General features: G+C 40.5%; 1 protein-coding gene across 9 annotated transcripts in view; it reads left to right on the top strand.

Moving 5' to 3' along the window:
* The window catches only part of CTNND2 (catenin delta 2), a 269,783-nt gene that overhangs the window by 22,168 nt on the left and 227,632 nt on the right, over positions 1-19,983 (top strand). For all 9 annotated transcript variants that reach the window (XR_011558671.1, XR_011558672.1, XM_070747087.1 and 6 more), the window contains exon 2: positions 15,666-15,860. Coding sequence is in view for 7 of the 9 variants with exons in the window: in XM_070747087.1 (XP_070603188.1) it covers positions 15,666-15,860 (195 nt within the window). In the remaining 2 variants the exon portion in view is untranslated. The remainder of the gene's footprint in view (positions 1-15,665; positions 15,861-19,983) is intronic.

Genomic DNA, 19,983 nt, shown 5'->3' with positions numbered 1-19,983 from the left:
TTCCATTCGTGAGATGTAATCCATAATTCATACTCTTCAAATAGCTAGGTCTGATGTAAGCCCTTTTCTTAACTTTAGAACCTGAGTAGGAGTATACAAGTGCATGATTCAGATTAACTGGCAATGGAGCCAGACCCACATTTCAGCCTATTTATTCCTTCTCTCCCCTCAATATCTTTATTTTCTTCATCTACTAGGACGTGGTTTTGTGGTCACTATGGTGTCCTTCATTTTAGAAGTCTGAAATTTATGTAAGTTTGTATACAGTAGTACCTCTAGATACGAGCTGCTCCACATGCGAGTATTCCAAGTTACGAGCCATGAGGGGAGAGAAATTTCTTTTCAAGACCCGAGCTCAAATTCGGGATACAAGCCGAGCATCCACTAGGTGGCACAAGAATCCTTGCTTCTGGTTATCTCGGAGGGGAAAAACAAAGTCTAAAGCCATTTGTTCCAGATATGAGTTGTTCGACATAAGAGCTCCATTCTGGAACGAATGAAACTCGTATCTAGAGGTACTACTGTACTACTGTTCTGTCTCTCCTGGTAGATTTCTTGACAGTTAGAATGGTATAGTATAGGGCGTCAAACTTGATTTCATTAAGGGCTACATCATGGTTGTGTTTGAACTTGGGATGTATGTGGCCAGTTCAACATCCTGAAGCCTGCATGCGGCCCTCCCGAGCTCTGTTTTCACTGGCAGAGGGCTGCAGGAGGTGGTCATAGCTGAAAATGGAGTTTGGAAGGGCTGTATGAAGCCCTCCTAAGCTCCATTTTCACTGATAGATGCACTGTGGGCCAGTTCTTCACTGTTTCCAGAGTGGCCCCATGGGCCAGATCTAAGCACCCTGTGGTCTGGGTGCGGTGCACGAGCCTTGAGTTTGACACCCCTGATATAGTCACTCTGGGCTACTATAGTACTGTAACTCCAAATTAACCTTTCTCTGTGAGGCTCATTTAAAATTCCTGGCTTCCAAAATATTTTCAAACTACAAGATTATTTGTCCATACATTATCAATACCAGCATATTCCCATCAGCATTACTGCAGGCAGTTGTGTCAGTTTGTAAGCTGACTGTCCTTACAAATCTGTGAGATTTTCCTGTAAGAAAAGTTGATGTTGTAATACAGGCCTGTCCAACTGGTGGTCTGTGGGCTGGATACACCCTTTGCAGGCCACACCCACCTCGGCTCTGCAAATGAAAACAAATAATCCCAATACATCATAATCCAACAGGTGGTGCAATCAGGTTTGACAACCTTGTAGTACAGTAACATAAGAATAAAAAGCAGTACCCTCCAATTCAAAAATATACTATTTAATAGCATACCATACTATTCTTTTTGGCCATTAGTCACTGCACTAAGATAAAAAAAGGTTTATTCTTTATTAAAGAGAGACAAGAATACCACAAAATTTTATTTATTTGCATATTTATATTTTATTTATTTATTATTATTTATTTGGATTTATATGCCGCCCCCCTCCAAGGACTTGGGGCGGCTGGTCACATAGCTGGTTATCTTACATACTGACTTTAGGTGGCTTCCAATAAAAATATATAAAATGCATGCAACACAAAAAAATCCCAACACCTAACAGTCAAGCATGGAAAACAACTAACTACCATGTTTTCCCGAAAATAAGACACTGTCTTATATTAATTTTTGCTCCAAAAGTTGTGCTACGTCTTATTTTCGGGGGGTGCCTTATATTTCTCAAATAAGACAAATTCACAGGCAGAAAAGCTGACACCCCCAAAGAAAGTGTACCATACAGTACACTGATTACAGTATGGTACCTGTCAGTATGGCACCCACACACAAACGACGGCACTTATAAGGTACAACAGTATACTCCCGCTATTGCAACTTCCGGCCACCAGAGGAACTACAGTCTACGCACTGTAGTGGAGACTGTAATGGCGGTGAGACAGCAGCAGATTGTCTGCTGTACTGGACGGTACAAAGCGATGGAAGGGGCCAGCAGGGGACACCACATTATTACGGTACCGCTATGAACAGCTTTGAATGGTACCGTATGTTTTTCCACTGTACCCTATGTAAACTTGACTACGCCTTATTTTCGGGGGGTGCCTTATATTAGCAAATTCTGCAAAACCTCTGACATGCCTTACTTTCGGGGTACGTCTTATTTTCGGGGAAACAGGGTATGTAACTAGGAGACAGACTCAGTCACAGGTCATATAAAAAACTGTCTGTGGGGGGGAAAGGCCACTGAAGTTGGTAAGGAATAAAACTGCAATTGCGAAATCAATCTGTTTAATTTCATTGAACTCAAACAAGATATAAACTACCTGTGAAGAGAACTGCAGACTATAGATGACTCAGCTTTGCAGAACAAATGTCTTTTGTGATCATTTGAGGATGCCTTCTTTTGGCTGAGAGAGTGCCAAAGACGTTTGTGTGCGTGCGCTTGTGAAAATATTGGGACTATTTTGCTCTTGACACTGCTCCAAATCAAAGCAAACATGCAATAGATATTACCAAAATACATTCATTTCCGCTTCTGCTTTTCACCTTTCTTTACTGACATCTAGAATGTTCTTTTCTTTCTGCTGGTCTTTCTGATTTTTTTGGAAAAAAATACTGGGAATTCAAAGCTTGAATTATTATTGCCTGGTCAGCTTTGAAAAGTACTTCTGTTCCAAACCATTTTTAAAAGCTGGAAATTGTCATGGTGTGCTAGCCAGACCATATTGTTGCTGTTACCTTATATTGTTGCCTGGAAACTTTGTGACATCACTGTTGGATTTAGTTTCAAATTAGTATCTATGGTAATTTAAGGTTCTTACCTGTATCCACTGGCTGGCATAGAGGAAGAAAGGAAGAATATAAACTGCTATCCTTTTTAAACCCGGGTTTTTTTCCTAGAAAACATTTCAAAAACTTGATTTAAAAAATTAATTGCTTCTTGGTAACGAGTTAATTTTTATTTAATCTTTATTGTTTTATAACAATTACTGATCTGCTTGCTGGCTAAAAATTGCTAATTTTTTTTATCATTGGTATCTTTGAATCTTATCATATTTTTAATCCATTCACATTCCATCGTTCCTTAATTAAATTTTTGGTGATGAGGTTTCAGAAACATACTTCCAAATACAGTTATAATTGTTGCAAAACCTAGGAAGGCAGAGCCCAAAAAGTGGGGTTGTTGGTTTTGTTATCATTTTCCTTGATTTGTTCCATAGTAAAACATAAAAGCATTAAAAGTTGTTTGGAATGTTTATGTGTTTCTTATGTGAAGTACAGAAGAAACCTTTTCAAGCTGGGAGCAGTGGACATTGTGGTTATTTTTAAAAGGGTTTTTGGTTGCATCAAATGACAGAATTATTTGTGGAGAAAGCCAGATTTGAAAAAATAGCAATTTTTTTTTCAAAAAAAATCTTTATTGTTTTTTTCAATTGAAACATCATAACATTTCTATTTGGCTATACAGTATAGTGATCCCTCGATTTTCGCGATCTCGATCTTCGCGAAACGCTATATCGCGATTTTTCCCACCCGATGACATCATGTATTGGCGGCAGCAGCAAGGAGCCGAATCGGAGTTTCCCCGCCGCCCACGCAAAGGGGAAAGCCCGATTCGGCTCCTTGCTGCCGCCGCCGAGCAGATCAGCTGCTGGGCGGCCACAGCAGCAGCGAGCAGACGAAGATCCGGGTTTCCCCGCCGCCCACGCAAAGGGGAAAGCCCGATTCGGCTCCTCGCTGCTGCCGCCGAGCAGATCAGCTGCTGGGCGGCCGCAGCAGCAGCAAGCAGACGAAGATCCGTGTTTCCCCGCCCCCCACGCAAACTCCACCATCTGCGCATGCGCGGCCATGGAAAAAGGGCACGCATGCGCAGATGGTGTTTTTACTTCCGCAACCCTACATCGCGAAAAATCGATTATCGCGAGGGGTCTTGGAACGGAACCCTCGCGATAATCGAGGGATCACTGTACACTTAAATAGATATGTTTTTTATTTAATAGTCCATCGTTTTATACATTACTTTTTTGTGTTCATAAGATCTTACATTCTTGTCTCACATTGTTTCTTAAAACGTATTTTTTGGTCTAGTCATACATTTAGTCCAAACATTGTAGTACTCCTAGTCTTTTTGTCCTTTCAGTTCACTTGTTAATCTGTCCATCTCGACACAGCATTATTATTATTGTTGTTGTTGTTGCTGCTGCTGTTGTTGTTATGGTTGCTATTGTTATTATTATTTCATTGTATGAAGGTACTTCCAGTGTTGTGCGTATAAAAATAGCAAGATTTATTATCACTGAAAATTTAAAACATTTTACAGTTTTGAAATTTTTGTAACTTTTGTTTGGGGTTTATTTCTCCAATAACACCTTTGGTCTCTTCTTTTTCAAATTGCTGGGATCCATCTTCTCTTGAATCCAAAGCTTGTTTTTAATCTTTCCTACAGATAAATAGGTGAAAGTGTTCACATTTTGCCTCAATGAAAACACATCTCTAAGGACTATTGTAAAATCTTGTTAGAAGTTATTTTAACAGAGGGTGCTAACCACTTCCTCTCATTTCCGTTGTCTTTCAAGATGACTTGTTTACCTGGTTGTTCTAAGCACCGCATGGGGAGTTAAACAACTGAGCAGTTCCTTCCTCCCACTGCTGATTACTGGGTCTCCTTTTGGGATCCCAAAAGAAGAGCATTTCCTGGAGGAAATAAACGCCAGCTGTTGTTTGTCTCTCACATCGGCAGAGCACTCCAAATTCCAGCACAACTCCAAGCCCCAGAAAAATTTCAGGACCCCTACTGTTACTTATTAACAACAGTAATACAGAAGGTTTTCTTAACTACCCAATTTCCCCCAAAATAATACATCTGCTGAATGCATGGCAATAAGGCTAAGCGTTTATTTCAGTATTCACACACCCCACCCACCCCAAAAAACCCAGGATCTTATTTTCAGGAAAACATTGGTATGAACATATTCATTTTGGTTACCGTGAATAATTAATGAATCAAGAATCCTGTAGCAATTGCAAACACATAAGAGTGTTGATAATTTAGAGTGACAACCAAAATAAAAGTAATATTATTACATAGCCACCTGGTGGGGATCACGGCCTCCCTTCATAGCTGCAGCTGTGGCACTGAGATGAAACAGTAAAAAAAGCCAGAATAATTATTTGATTACTTGGAGCTACCCTGGTCATCAAAGAAGTTTCATGTGTAAGTTTTATAACGCTTTAACAGAATTAAAGGGGTATAGCATCTTATTTCAGAGAATGCTAGCAAATGGGGTACAATGACAAGTGAAATACATTAGACCCAGGGTGCATATCTGAAGCAAATCAGGCAATGGAGCATAATCTAAAATAGTAAGTTTGATTATTATTATTTTTGCTACAACAGTGGTTGCTCTTCTGACATATTTGAGAAATATATTTGTAAGCCTTGTTTCTATATAGTAGAACCCTGACTTACGAGACTAATTGGTTCCGGAAGGAGGCTCGTAAGTCGGAACGCTCGTATGACGAAACATTGTTTCCCATAGGAAACAATGTAAAGTCAATTAATCCCTGCAACAACAAAAAAAACCGCTGCCGCCGAACGCGGAAGTTAGCGTTCGGCTTCAGGAGACAGCTGCGAAGCGGCACGGGTGTTTTAAAAGGTTGCAGCCGGCCTGGGGGGCTTGCCGGCACCCCCCCGAGCCCCCCAGGCTGGCTGCAACCTTTTAAAACATGCGGGATACGAGCGCCAAGGAGCTGTCTCCTGAAGCCGAACGCGGAAGTTAGCGTTCGGCTTCAGGAGACAGCTCCTTGGCGCTCGTATCCCGAATGTGAGCTCGGGAGGCGAACAAAAATGTCGCTCCCCTCCCAGCTCTTATCTCGAGTAGCTCGTAAGTAGAGCTGCTCGTATGTCGAGGTTCCACTGTATTAAATGTTAGTATTGCCAATATATGGGCTGAAAACAACAGATGACCACTATATGGGAGGAAAGACATACAGAAAACTCTTCAATGCAATTATTGACCATCCATATTTTTGCAACCTAGAGTTAGCAGTTCTATTACAGATTTTAGTTATATTTTGCTTAAATAAAAGATGCTCATGGGGAAGGGGAGGCAAGGAGTATTATACTCCGCAGTCTGCATTGGTTGCCGATCAGTTTCCGGTCACAATTCAAAGTGTTGGTTATGACCTATAAAGCCCTTCATGGCACCGGACCAGAATATCTCCGGGACCGCCTTCTGCCGCACGAATCCCAGCGACCAGTTAGGTCCCACAGAGTTGGCCTTCTCCGGGTTCCGTCAACTAAACAATGTCGTTTGGCGGGACCCAGGGGAAGAGCCTTCTCTGTGGCGGCCCCGACCCTTTGGAACCAACTCCCCCCAGATATCAGAGTTATGCTAGTATGTATGATTGGTTTCTAAATTGGGGTTTTAAATTAACTTAAATATTAGATTTGTTTAAACTGTATTATTATTGCTGTGAGCCGCCCCGAGTCTGCGGAGAGGGGCGGCATACAAATCTGATTAATAAATAAATAAATAAATAAATAAATAAATAAATAAATAAATAGACAATTGTTACATAAACTCCATGACATTCTAAGGTTTTGTGTGACGTTCTAGATACCAAAAACAAAAGTATTGTGAGATGTTATTATCTGAGCAGCTAAACACACACACACACAAAACATATGTGTACATATACGTAACAGTTGTGGAAGTCAGCAAGTTCATCTAGCTGTATTGCCTCGGCATGCCAGAAGCTTAACAGAAGGTGTTATCTTTATTTCGTGACAAGTAGGGCAGGACTGTTCAATCTTTTTATAGCCCTGTGTGCATATTGAGGAGTCTAGGAAGAGAGCGAGCAAAACTGTTCTGTAGCAGGTGCCAGCTTTAACTACTTTGGGGAAATTATGATGCCAATGGAAGGGTTGATTTGCAAGCTGTTTCATGGCAGTAATTCATTTCTAAAATCAAAAATATATATCCTTAATTTAGCAGTAGGAAAACATTTCTGATATGTGCAGAACAGGTTATTCTTTGTTGGGGGGTTTTGGCATTAGTAATACAGTGTATTTTTAACAAGGCATTATATAACATATCATTAATATTTTATTACCGCAAGCTTGGGATATATTGAGGCTAAAGGTGATAATATTCAAGGTGTGTATCAGTTTTTACCATATGGCCTGATACATTTTACAGCTTCAGTTAGCCATCTGCCACATTAACATTTTTACAATACAGCTACATTTTTGTATATTTGAGTTTAGTGCTGTGTGTGTTCAGATGTTAGCACCCTAGGGTGTTAACATATTGCAGACATTATTCTGTCATCTACTTAAGTAATGACACCAAGAAAATATAGCTGTGTACTAGAGATTAATTCTTCATCTTCAAATGAAATGGCTCTGTTAATATAAGTAGAGTACATAGCTTCAGACCCTTGTTAAGTTTATTTGCACACAATAACTGATTCAGTACAAGATTCCATTATAACTGGAAAAATATAATTTTAGCTGATTTTCAAACATACATACTATAATTGGTAGACATACATTCTTTGTTTGCTTTGCCATGATTAAAATGTGTAGCAATAAAGTGGTGGGGGGGACATTTTTCTCATGTTCCATGAAATATATTAATCACCTTTCTTAGGTTCTGAATGTCAAAGTGGCTTGCCTAGAAAGAAGACATACAGTATCTTATCTGGTAGAAATGGATAGTCCATATCCTTTCCTGTCAGGATTCACGCCTAGACAAAGATTTAAAATAGCTTAGAAACATAGAAGATTGGTCCATTTAGTCTGCCATGAGGTCTTTTTCTGCCATCAATCTTCTATGTTTCTATGTTTTATCTTGAGTTGCTCTGATTACTTTTGTCAGAGGTTAAAAGAGGGAGTGTATCTTTTTGGTCATTATAGGTGTCTTGGTAGCATTCAGTACAATCAGCCACAGTATCCTGGTGAACCATCTAAAAAAGTTGGGAGTTGGAGACACTGTAGCTTCAGTGTTTTTAGTTCTACTTGAGAAGAGGCGAAATTAAAAGCTCCAGTCTTTAATCATGAAAGACTGTGTCCACTGTCTTATGCCACAGGGTTTGATGTTCTTTGCTATGTTGTTTAACATTTCGAGAGGACACACAAAGAGTTCTTTTTCATGTGAGACTTAGGGGAAATTGACTATTTGGAAAGTTTTCTCTGTCAGGATTCCCAACCTTTGAACTCTGTCATGGAGATTCACAGAGCTCTTTCACTGTTTATGCTTTGTAATAGCTTAATTAGTTCAATCTTATGGTGGGTTGATTTTTTAATTATTATATGCTGTTTTTACAGGTTTATTCTATTGTATAATTATCAGAATTTCCAGATTGTCTTAAGTTACAAAAACAGTAAATAAATTTAATTTTTAATATATTTATTTTATCAGAAATGGCAGACAAAATGTTACATGCTATACAAAATATCTGTTCTTTCACATATAGTATGTGTAGAAGTTGCTGTGCACACAAACATGAATTTCTGCATATGTGAACATTTAAATGTTTACATTTGTAGAAGTTCATGTTTGTGTGCATAGCAATTGAAAAATGAAGCATTTAACAGAATTGTATATTTTTACATGAAGAAAAACAATATTAGCCTCTTAATTTCAATAACAGTTTTCTGACGTAAGATACACCTAGTATAATCACTTGCATCTATAGTCTTAAACTTTTTTCCTTCATGACATTTTACCCAGTCAACATACTGGCCAGCCCAAGTACATCACAGTAGATCAGGGGTCCCCAAACTTTTTACACAGGGGGCCAGTTTACTGTCCCTCAGACTGTTGGAGGGCCGGACTATAAAAAAACCCCTATGAACAAATCCCTATGCACACTGCACATATCTTATTTAAAGTAAAAAACAAAATGGGAACAAATACAATATTTAAAATAAGAAGTAATTAAGTAATAAAGTAATTTATACATTTTTATGAACAAGTAAATTTAAACTTAAATCAAGAAACTCCCTCCATTTCTCCTTCCTTCCTTCCTTCCTTCCCTCCCTCCCTCCTCTCTAGTTCTCTCTTCCCTCTCTTTTCTCTCTCATTTGTTTCATTTTCCTCTCCCTCATTTTCTCTCCATAATTTTCTCATTTTTCTCTTTCTCTCTCTCTCTCTCTTTACATCTATCCCCCTTTCTCTCTTCCTCTCTATCTCTCCCTCTTTCTCTCTCTCTTCTCTTTCTTTCTGTCTCTTTCACTCACTCTTTCTCTCTCCCTCTTTGTATCTTCCTTTCTCTCTCCCTCTTTCACCCTCTTTCTCTTGCTTTCTCTCTCACTCTATTTCTATCTCTCCCTTTCCCTCTCTCCCTCCCTCTCCCTCTTTCTTTCTCTCTCACTCTATTTCTATCTCTCCCTCTTTCTCTCTCCCTCTCTATCTCTCCCTCTTTCTTTCTCACTCTATTTCTATCTCTCCCTCTCTCTCCCCCTCTTTGTATCTCTCCCTCTTCCTTTCTCTCTCCCTCTTTCACCCTCCCTCTCCCTTTCTTTCTCTCTCACTCTATTTCTATCTCTCCCTCTTTCTTTCTCACTATTTCTATCTCTCCCTCTTTCTCTTTCTCTCTCACTTTCTATCTTTCTTTCTCTCTCCCCTCCTTTTTTTCTCTCTCTCTCATACACCATGCTGGCAACAGAGAGAGAAAGAGAGAGCGAAGGGCGGCTTGCCAGTCCATGGCCCCCTGGATGAGCAGCGCTGCATGGCCCCAGCACTGGACTTCGCCGTCGCCTCCACCCCCGCCTCCACCCCCGTCCCGCTCTCCAGCTAACCCCCTGAATTCACCCGAACAGAGGCGGCGGCGGTTTCAAAGGACCAACATACAGTCCTTCTTGGTGCTGCATTGCTGCAGCCTCCAAATTCCGCTGCTGTTCTTGGGCATTGTTACTTCTAAGCTGCACTGAGAGAGAGAGAGAGAGAGAGAGAGAGAGAGCGGAGAGTACCGGACTTCACCGTCGCCTCCGCCCCTTTGGATTCTTTGCTGGAGAGCCGGACCGGGGCAGAGGCGACGGCAAAGTCCGGTGCTGGGGCCATGCGGGGCTGCTCTCCAAGCTAAGAGGCAGCAGTCACGTCCACCCCTTCGCCCTCTACGGTGCCCAGCGCCCAGCCCCATGCTGCCTCCGCCTCCTCCGCCGCCTCCTGGTAGCGCGCCCGACCTCTTCCTGCAGGAACGGGTGGTGGGGTGGAAGTGGTTGGACTTATCTACATGCGCGCCTGCTGATTGGGAAGAGGGGGAAAAAAATCTGCGCCTCAAAGAGGGGGGGGGGAGAAAGAAAAAAAGAGCTCCAACTTGGCGGAAGGCAGGACAGGAGAACCGAGCGTGCTGCGGCAAGTTTGCTTGGCTTTCTGGGGCTTTTTTTTTCTCCCCCTCCACCACCCCCGTCTTTGCCGCTTAGGAGTGACACTCTCTCGGGCTTGTTTTGGATGCGGCGCAGATGAGGGGAAAAGCCCGGCTGCCCGGAAAAGCACATTTGAAAAGTCTCTGTGGAGAGCCAAAATCCCAACGAAGCTTCTTTTTTCTTCAGTAGTCCGTAAGGAGGCGAAGAAGAGGTTGAACTGGTTTTGCTAATTCGCGCTTACGGCTTTTCTCCTCATCCGTGCCACATCCACAACAAGCCTGAGAGAGGGTCACTCCTAAGCGGCAAACAACATTCGGAAAGGGGTGGTGGAGCGGGAGAAAAAAAAGCCCCAGAAAGGAGTAGCCACCTATTCGCCAAGCAAACTTGCTGCAGCACGCTCGGTTCTCCCCTCCTGCCTTCCGCCAAGTTGGAGCTCTTTTTTTTCTTTCTCCCCCCCCCCCGCCCTACTCTCTTTGGAGGCGCAGATTTTTTTTCTTTCCCCTCTTCCAAATCAGCAGGCGCGCGTGTAGATAAGTCCAACCACTTCCACTCCACCACCCGTTCCTGCACGAAGAGGTTGGGCGCACTACCAGGAGGAGGAGGTGGCAGTGGCCTGGGGCCAGGCGCTGGGCGCCGTGGTGGGCAAAGGGGTGGACTCTTTGCTGGAGAGCCGGACGGGGGCAGAAGCGATGGCGAAGTCCGGTGCTGGGGCCATGCGGGGCCGCTCATCCAGGGGGGCGTGGACCGGCAAGCCGCCCTCCGCTCTCTCTTTCTCTCTCAGCACAGCTGAGGTAACAGTGCCCAGCGGAGCTCGGAGGCTGCAGCAACGCAGCGCCGAGAAGGACCAGCTGTTGGTCCCTTGAAGCCGCCGCCGCCTCCGTTCGGGCAAATTCGGGGGGGTTCCTGAATCTCCCGTCCATTCACCGCGGAGGATGAGGTGAGGAGGAGACGGTGCAGAGGCAAGGGGCGGGGAGAAAAGCGGGCCTGCAAGGGGCCAATTGCAGGCCCGCTTTCCTCCCCACCCCTTGCCTCTGCACCGCCTCCTTGCTCAGCAGCAGCCCGCGGTGAATGGACAGGAGATTCGGGAGCTTATTATATCTATTGATAAAATCTCGTGTGCTCCCTGCGGGCCGGATAAATCGTCTCGGCGGGCCGCATCCGGCCCGCGGGCCGTAGTTTGGGGACCGCTGCAGTAGATTGTTGGATGTGTTCCTGGATCTGATACTCATTTCACAAAAGGTTCTTACAAGTCTGCTGAACCTTACTGTTAAGCTGCTAATCTACTTGTAAAAATAAATCCATTGCCCTCCATGACATTTAAGGAGATAGTCCAACAGAAATTTCAAGGAATTTACCTTTAAAATCCTGTACATAAAGATTGCAAAATAGAATTTGAAATCACCTTAGTGAAGTATCTTTCTGCCAGGCAGCTGCTTTCAACCATATCCATCACTGAGCCTCATAGCATGTTTTATAGTACCTGGTAGGTTACATGGTTTACATTGTTGGATCCTGATCCAAAGTTAAATAAACTTACCTAAGTACTTAATCATGGGCATTAAAATAATGACAGGTACCTGGTTTTAATTAAAAATAAATAAATTTACAGGAGTTTCATTTGGTTGCTGGGGATTGCTTTGGAAGCATGCAAAGCTGTATAGGCAGAAAGAGAGAAGTCCATATTGCCTTTTTTGTTTTGCATATATGAATCACCAGTTCCTGCTGGCTAATGTAGGGATGAAAACCGAAAGGAGCAACAGTAATAAGGGAACAGTTGCTCTTCCACAACTCTTGAAACTTGGAAGCATTTTCTCACTTGTTGCAGTTGCTCAATCAGACGTTTTGTATCAATTACCATTTCTAGGTCAAATAGTTGGTTCTTAAGTACAAAAGTTTATAAGAAAAAGCAATTTGTCCCATAGGAATCAATGTCAAAGCGATTGGGGAAACCACAGGGAGGGTGGAGGCTCTGTTTCCTCCCAGGAAATTCCTAGAGAGGCCCCACGGAGGCTTAGTTCGGCTCCGTGCAGAACTTTGCGGTGTTCGGCATACCAAATCCGGACTTTTTAAAAAGTCCAGGTTCAGGTTCGGCATTCGCTCAAACACCGTGGTGGGTGGGAAGTGGAGGTGGGGAGGGCTCTGACTCAGCGAAGCTGGCTGAGGAACTGGGAGTTGAAGTCCACAAAGTCTTAAAACACAGAACCCGCCCCCCTCCCCTTTCCAAAGAGTGCCGGGGTGAGCTAAGGCTGCCCTGGGCAATGTGCAACAGGGGGGGAGAGCCGCGCCGCCTCCGAGCCCAAAATTTCCCCGCCTCAGGAATGGCGCTGCAAGCAAAAAGAGGCGGGGAATATTTATTTCCTCAACTCCCCTGTTTCGGCCCCACCCAGGAAGGAGTCTCCATGACATCAAAGCCCCACCCCCAGAATCCCATCATGGGCGGCAAGCAAATGGGATTCCCCACCTCCTTTTGCTTGCAGCGCCATTCCCGAGGTGGGGAAATTTTGGGCTCGGAGGCGGCACGACTCTCCCTCCCGTTGCAGCCATTGCCCAGGGCAGTCCACGGCTGCCTGTCTCCTTTTATTTCTTACGGAAAAGGCTCAGCTTACGGAAGAGGCACAACTGCAGCGTCCAAGCCTTTTCCGTAAGAAATAAAAGGAAACAGGTGGCCGCGGGCTGCTTTGGCGGAAGACGGGAGTACAGGGCCAGAAGTGTTGGGGTTCGGGTTCGGATTCGGCAAAGTTACCCGAACCCACCGAACCCGAACTTTGATGGATTCACCCAACACTATTTATAGGCTGTTAAGAAGGACTTTTGCCCCTGCATTATATCTCAGTATATGTTTATATCGCTTGTGTAAGTTTATTATAACTACATGATATAGATCAGTAATGAATTCTCTTTATTACTTGTTCACATGCGTGCACATATGCACAGAAGCGTTCCGGGTGGGTGGGCCGAACCTCCTACTGCTGGTGCTACCGGTTCTAAGAACTGGGCCAAATCGGGAGCAACCCACCACTGATACAGATCCTCTCCAATAATGCAACTCAAAACAAATTGAGAAAACTTTCTTGAAGAGAGATTACAGCAAGAGTTCTGTTTGCTGCAAAATTCTCAAATTATAAATTGAAAGATAGCCTTAGCCCTCTATCATGATTGGAGTGGAATTCCTTTCCCTAAAGTGATTTCTTTTATGGATGAAATATTGTTTCTCCTAGAATGAATATGCTACAGATGATCATTTAATTAGTTGAGTCAAAGTCCACTGATTTCTTTTACACCAAAGCATTCCCCAGCAGAAATCTATGTTTCTTGTTCTTTATCTACTATGGAAGATATTCTTAAACTTGTTCTGCTAGCCCCATGTCCCTGCAGTAGCTTCATTTCATCACTGTTTAATGACTTGGATCCAGACTTTCTATAAGTGGAATTTCATTCACAAAGCACTTCCCCTGGAGGATAAAGAACGTAATGTTTGTTTTGCTTTGTTCTGGTTCTTGCAACTATCTGTGCTAAATGAGAAGCTTCTATAGAGGACTGGGGAACCATATTAAATGGAACTGTATGTAATGAAAGAGGAATAAATGAGAATTGCCTTTGTCCCTTTTCTTTTATTCTTTATGCAAATAGAACTGGAGATGTCTTGGAGGAAAAACGTACTGAAGGGAGCTTGATTTCAGAGTTTAACTTAAAGTATAGGCATTGATTTTGATATTCATTTGAATGTTTGCTCCTTCATCTTCTAGAAGTTTCATTGGTAGAAAGCTATTCTGTTTTGGAGAGGGGGGGGGATAAACCTAATTGCAAATATAAAAAAGCCAGATTTGTGTAACAAACAGAATGAAACAGGCTGTGTCCTTGCTGACCATGATTAAATTTATTTTATCAATTCTCAGTATCTTTTACATTGAGTGGCACTTCCTGTTTTTGATCACTTTTTTAAACAAAAAGATAAATCCATAAATCATTTTTGTTACTCTTCTCTATACTCTTTCTAGAGTCTTAACATCCTTTTTGCATCATGGTCACCAAAGCTGAATGCAGTATTAATCAAGTATTAGTATTGCATTCAGTTTTGGTCACCACAATGCAAAAAAGATGTTGAGACTCTTGAAATAATAACAATTATTATTATTATTATTATTATTATTATTATTAATAATAATTATTAATTATTATTATTACTACTATTATTATTATTATTTACATCATGCAGTCCTTGTTGTTGTTGTTGTTATTATTATTATTATTATTATTATTATTATTATTATTATTATTAATTAGATTTGTATGCCACCCTTCTCTGAGGACTCGGAGCGGCTCACAACAACAATACACAATGTACAAATCTAATGTTAAAAGAACAAATGAAAACCCTTATTATGAAAGACAAACACACAACCTAACAGACCATACATAAAAAACCATAGTAGCTAAGGGGCATATCAGAGAAGAGCAACAAAAATGATTACGGGATGGTTGTATGAACTGGGTAGGTCTAGTTTAATGAAAAGAAGGACTAAGAGAGACATGATAGCAGTGTTCCAATATCCAATATCTTGGGGTTGTGACAAAGAAGAGGGAGTCAAACTATTCTCCAAAGCTCCTGAGCGTAGAATAAGAAGCAATGGGTGGAAACTGGTCAAGGAGAGAAGCAACTTAGAACTAAGGAGAAATTTCCTGACAGAACAATGAATCCATGAAACAGCTTGCCTCCAGAAGTTGTGAATGCTCCAACACTGGAAATTTTTAAGGAGATGTTGGATAACCATTTGTCTGAACTGATGTAGGGTTTCCTGCCTAAGCAGGGTGTTTGGACTAGAAGGCCTTCAAGGTTCCTTCATACTCTACTCCACTCCATTCTAAGGCCTAAATCCACCACATGAATAATGCTGAAAGCTAACCTTTCTCCCAACTGTTGTTTCAAGAAAAAGTTCATAAGCGCAGAGTCAGTTGATGAAAAATAGAGAAGCTGCTGCTATACAATATAGGAAAAACTCTGATGTGTAGTCACTCTTTGAACTGCTTTGTTTCCTTGAAAGTTTAGGTCTGATTAACTGTAAGCTTATAAGTCCAAACTATTAACTGCATTTTTCTGTTATGTTTTCTTCTTATATGGAAAATGCCAATTTGTCTATTGTTTTAATTGGTTTGGATTTATAATTTTTTTTTTTTGCTTTTACTTACCAGAAGTTTTTAACAATGAATTCTTAATATTAATAATATTTTAAGAATATCTCTCTTTGTGGATGTTCTTTTTTTCTCATAAAGTTTCTGATATCACTTTATTTTGCAGCTGGATCCCGGGCTTCATACACAAGTCAACATAGCCACTTGGGCTCCGAACTAAGGGCACTACAATCTCCAGAGCATCACATAGATCCTATTTATGAGGACAGAGTGTATCAGAAACCGCCTATGAGGAGTCTCAGCCAGAGTCAGGGAGACCCTCTTCAACCAGCACTTACAGGCACCTATCGCACTAGTACAGGTAGGTGGACATGCAAGTTGTTTTGCTTCTCGCCTGGGGTAGGTACATTGCTTTAAATGATATTTAGCTGTTAGAAATAAAGTAACTGAATTCACATGTGGAAAATTTTTGAAATTATAAGTGCATCAATAATTCCAACAAAGTGGTCTATTTAACTTTATCTTTGCTATCTAGCATTCTTTCCTTGATTGTTAATTTGCTGAAGGTGCATAGAACATGATTTTGTCATGTCATCAATAGATAATTTACAATGGGATTGTTTAACAATTTGGAGAATGGGCAAATTAATGAGGCATTGAGCAATAAATTTCTTTCCCACTTCATTCCTATATATACCCTGTTTCCCCCAAAATAAGACATCCTCTGATAATAAGCCCAATTGAGCTTTGGCGCAATAAGGGCAAACACTGATTTCAGGGTTCAAAAAAATAAGACAGTCTTATATATGTAATACACACACACACACACAAATGCATGTGTTCATTCATTTATTAATTTTTTTCTTTTACTCCATGTAAATGGTAATGTATTACAGTCAAACTTACAGAACCATTGATTCATTTGTAATGCATGATCACATATCAGACATGTTGGTATACAGTTCTTAATTGGGAAATGTTCTCTTTAGCCTTGCAAAATAACTCTACATGTAAAAACGCCATAAAATGTTACAACTATGTAAAAGCAGTAACCAAATCAGTAATGGCAATTAATATGTAAAAGAATCTAACACTCATATTAGTTTAAACCCAAATTATTTTGATATTAACATAAAGAGGATTAAAGTTAGACATTATTGTCCTGATCATTTTGTTTGTTTTGTTTGTTGTCTTTATAATGTTGAAATTTGCTCTCAGTTCAAAGAAAAGCATTTGTAAAACCAGAAGATTGATTTGATTCTACTAAATTCCAAACAGTCTTCCCTGTTGGAGACATATCTCTATGCTTTCATTTTTCTAGTCTTGGTCTTCATGCTTCCTACATTCAGTAGGTGGATGCAATTAATCCTATTTTAAGCAGGCTTGGATATCTTGGGAATTTCTTCCTGAAGATTGTTAGTTTAAGTGCAGTTTATAGTTCTTCCATGCTTTTCAGTCTCATTAGTTTTCACAAATACTTTAGCCATCTCCCCAGAGTTGTACCCTCAGTATGATACTGAGTATTAATATTCCAACTGTATTTTTAGAGTTTCTTTATCAGCATTCAGGAAAATGCCTTCTTTGTTGTTCTTGATTCCTAATGTTAGAGTAACCATTAAAGTCTCCTTCTTGCATTATGTCTTAATATCCTAAACATGAATCTCAAAAGTAAAAAGCACAGTACTAGGAGAAAGAAAGCAAATTACAACATCTTGTTGAAAAGTCAATAAACTTGTTATGAGCAGTAAGAAATTCATATGTTTTTTTGGGGGGGTAGCATTTTTTTAAAAGTTTAGGCAGATGTAGTAAGACATTCTTCAGTCAGGGGTCCCAGTGCATATCTAGGACTATTCCTGACATTTGGAGTAGCCTTTTAATATGGAATGGCTTGGGACCAGGTGCCAGATATCTAAATAAATCTCTCCTTCCGAATATACATGTTTGTAAATTAAAATCTTAAGCCATTCTTAATGAAGTTGGAGAGGTATGGAGATAAAACAAAGGCCTAATGCAAAGCAAAGGAGTTTAAATCCCAACTTTTCTAAGAGAATATTACAGTTGATGTTGGATGTTCTTTTCTGTTTTCTTTTGGATTTTATTACGCTTCTCTTCTCTAATGTGCGTAGAGATTGTTATGGGAGAAATTAAAAGAATAATAACTTAATCTTGCTAATGTTGTCTTTATACTTAAATCAGCAATTATCTTCAGTAATGATAAACTGTTATTCAGCAATTTATTTGTTATGCCTGAAATAGCTTAATGGCTGGTTTCAGGCAAAAAAGTATCATGTAATACAATCTTTATTATTCCAAAAACATAATTTGAAATGGAGTAACTCACACTGCTTTTCATAGCACCCCATCTCAAATTGCTACAAATTTGGTATTGATGAGATTAAAGAACGAATATATTATGAATATCCTGCATTGATGACTTAGCAGTTCAAACAGAAATATCTGTTTAACTTCCGTATTATGGATTCTTCTGTTGAGAAATTGATGACTTAGTTCACATGTCTGATTTGTGTCAATAAATAAAGATTAATAGCTGATTTTAACAAAATTAAAGTTACTTGGACCCAATATGATGATTTAGAATCTACTAAAGTTTATTTCTGCCTCAGAAAATCATTTGATGCGAAAAACAGATAAAGATATATGGAATACATAATTTCAAACTGGGATGATTTTTGCACTGCTGTATAATATATAATTAATGATGTGCTATATGAAAAGACTATTAAACAGTATCCAAGCTGACTTTTCAGTTTAAGTGGACAGTGATAATAATGAAGGAAAGGAAATCTACTATATTAACTAAACGTTTCTATATTTCTGTTATCCATTTATTACTGTCCTCAAGATAAATAGAACATATATTGGTTACAGAGGATAACAGATATTCTACAGCAGGGTTCCCCAACCTCTGGGGCTGTGAGCTGTTTGAAACTAGGCCATAGAAATGGCAAGTGAGTGAATGCACTCACATCCCCATTTGTGTGAGCAGTGAGTGAGGATATGCACATGCACTTCATTTGCATGAGCAGCAGGCGCACATGCATGCCATTCAGTCAAATGGAGCTGCGTGCACACTTGCCGGCCACTCACACGGAACCATCCCCTCCCCCTTGCTGGTCAGCAAAGCCTGAAAGGTTGGGGACCTCTGTTCTATAGGATGAATAAACAGCATCTCTGTTTCAGTAATGATTGAAACTGCCCCTGTATTTCGTGTAAAAATTCCTTAAGTTTTCTTGGTATATTCCAACATGGTATTCAATAAGTAATAATTTGGTTCATCGCTGCTTGAAGTATTCAGAAATAAATCCAGACAACTTTTCCAATATGTTAATTTTAAAATGTGTGAACCCTCAAAATAAAGCTGGGAGACACTTACTGTATCTTTTAAAGTAGCTATCTAATATGTTATATTGTGAATGAACTCAACTTAGGTTGGTCCTCCGAGTTCTCACTTTTTGAGACCTGGTGATTTGGAAGTGGCTATTCAGTCAGAAAGATAAACTCAGTTTGCTAAACTTTCAGAATCCTATATCAGTTCCTAAATGCAAGATTATTATTAGAGTCTTTCCCCTCTTCTATAAATTTGGAAAGGGCTTAATGGCAGAAAAGAAAATAGAGCCATTAAGCATAAAAGTGAAATGTATCAAACTAAAATCTGTATCAAATATATAACATTAAAAAGTTTTTACAATAGTCTTTAGCCATAAATTAAAAACATATACAGTGGTACCTCATCTTACGAACGCCTCTTCTAACGAACTTTTCAAGATACGAACCCGGTGTTTACGATTTTTTTGCCTCTTCTTCCGAACTATTTTCACCTTACGAACCCAAGCCGCTGCTGCTGGGATGAAGGGGTTTCTTTCCCCCCCCTTTTTTAAGAAAGAAAAGGGAGGGGTGGCTTGGAGGGGGAAAAGACTCCATTTAAATAACTAGGAGAACAGCGTGTTTGCAAGCACTGAAAAGGTGTCTTTTGAAGAAAGAAAAGGGAGGGGTGCCCCCCTTGCCTTTCTTCCTTCCCACTCACCCTTTAGCCTAGCCTTGCTTCTTCCACCTGCCCCCTTTAGCTGCTCTTCCCTGTCTTCTGTTCGCCTCCCTTCTAAAGTTTGGGATTTTCCTGAAGGATTTGCATGCATTATTTGCTTTTACATTGATTCCTATGGGAAACATTGTTTCATCTTACGAACTTTTCACCTTACGAACCTCCTCCTGGAACCAATTAAGTTTGTATCATGAGGTACCACTGTATTGTAAATTTGTCTTTTCATAACTTGTAGCAAGCAGGAGAAAAAAGTGTCTTACTAATGCTCACCCTGTGCTCACACTCTCTCTCTACCTAAATCCTGGCTATATTCCCAGGTGAAAGAATCATACCAATGCAAGTAATGATTTTGTCACCAATTGTTCTCCAGTTTTTCTCTTTTTAAGATTACTAGGCTGAAGTAATTTAGGATGTATGTTGCTAA

This window comes from Erythrolamprus reginae, chromosome 3 (genome assembly GCF_031021105.1).
Source record: "Erythrolamprus reginae isolate rEryReg1 chromosome 3, rEryReg1.hap1, whole genome shotgun sequence".
NCBI lineage: Eukaryota > Metazoa > Chordata > Lepidosauria > Squamata > Dipsadidae > Erythrolamprus > Erythrolamprus reginae.
Note: the sequence above shows the minus strand (reverse complement) of the source record. Positions and strands in the feature narration are given on the sequence as shown.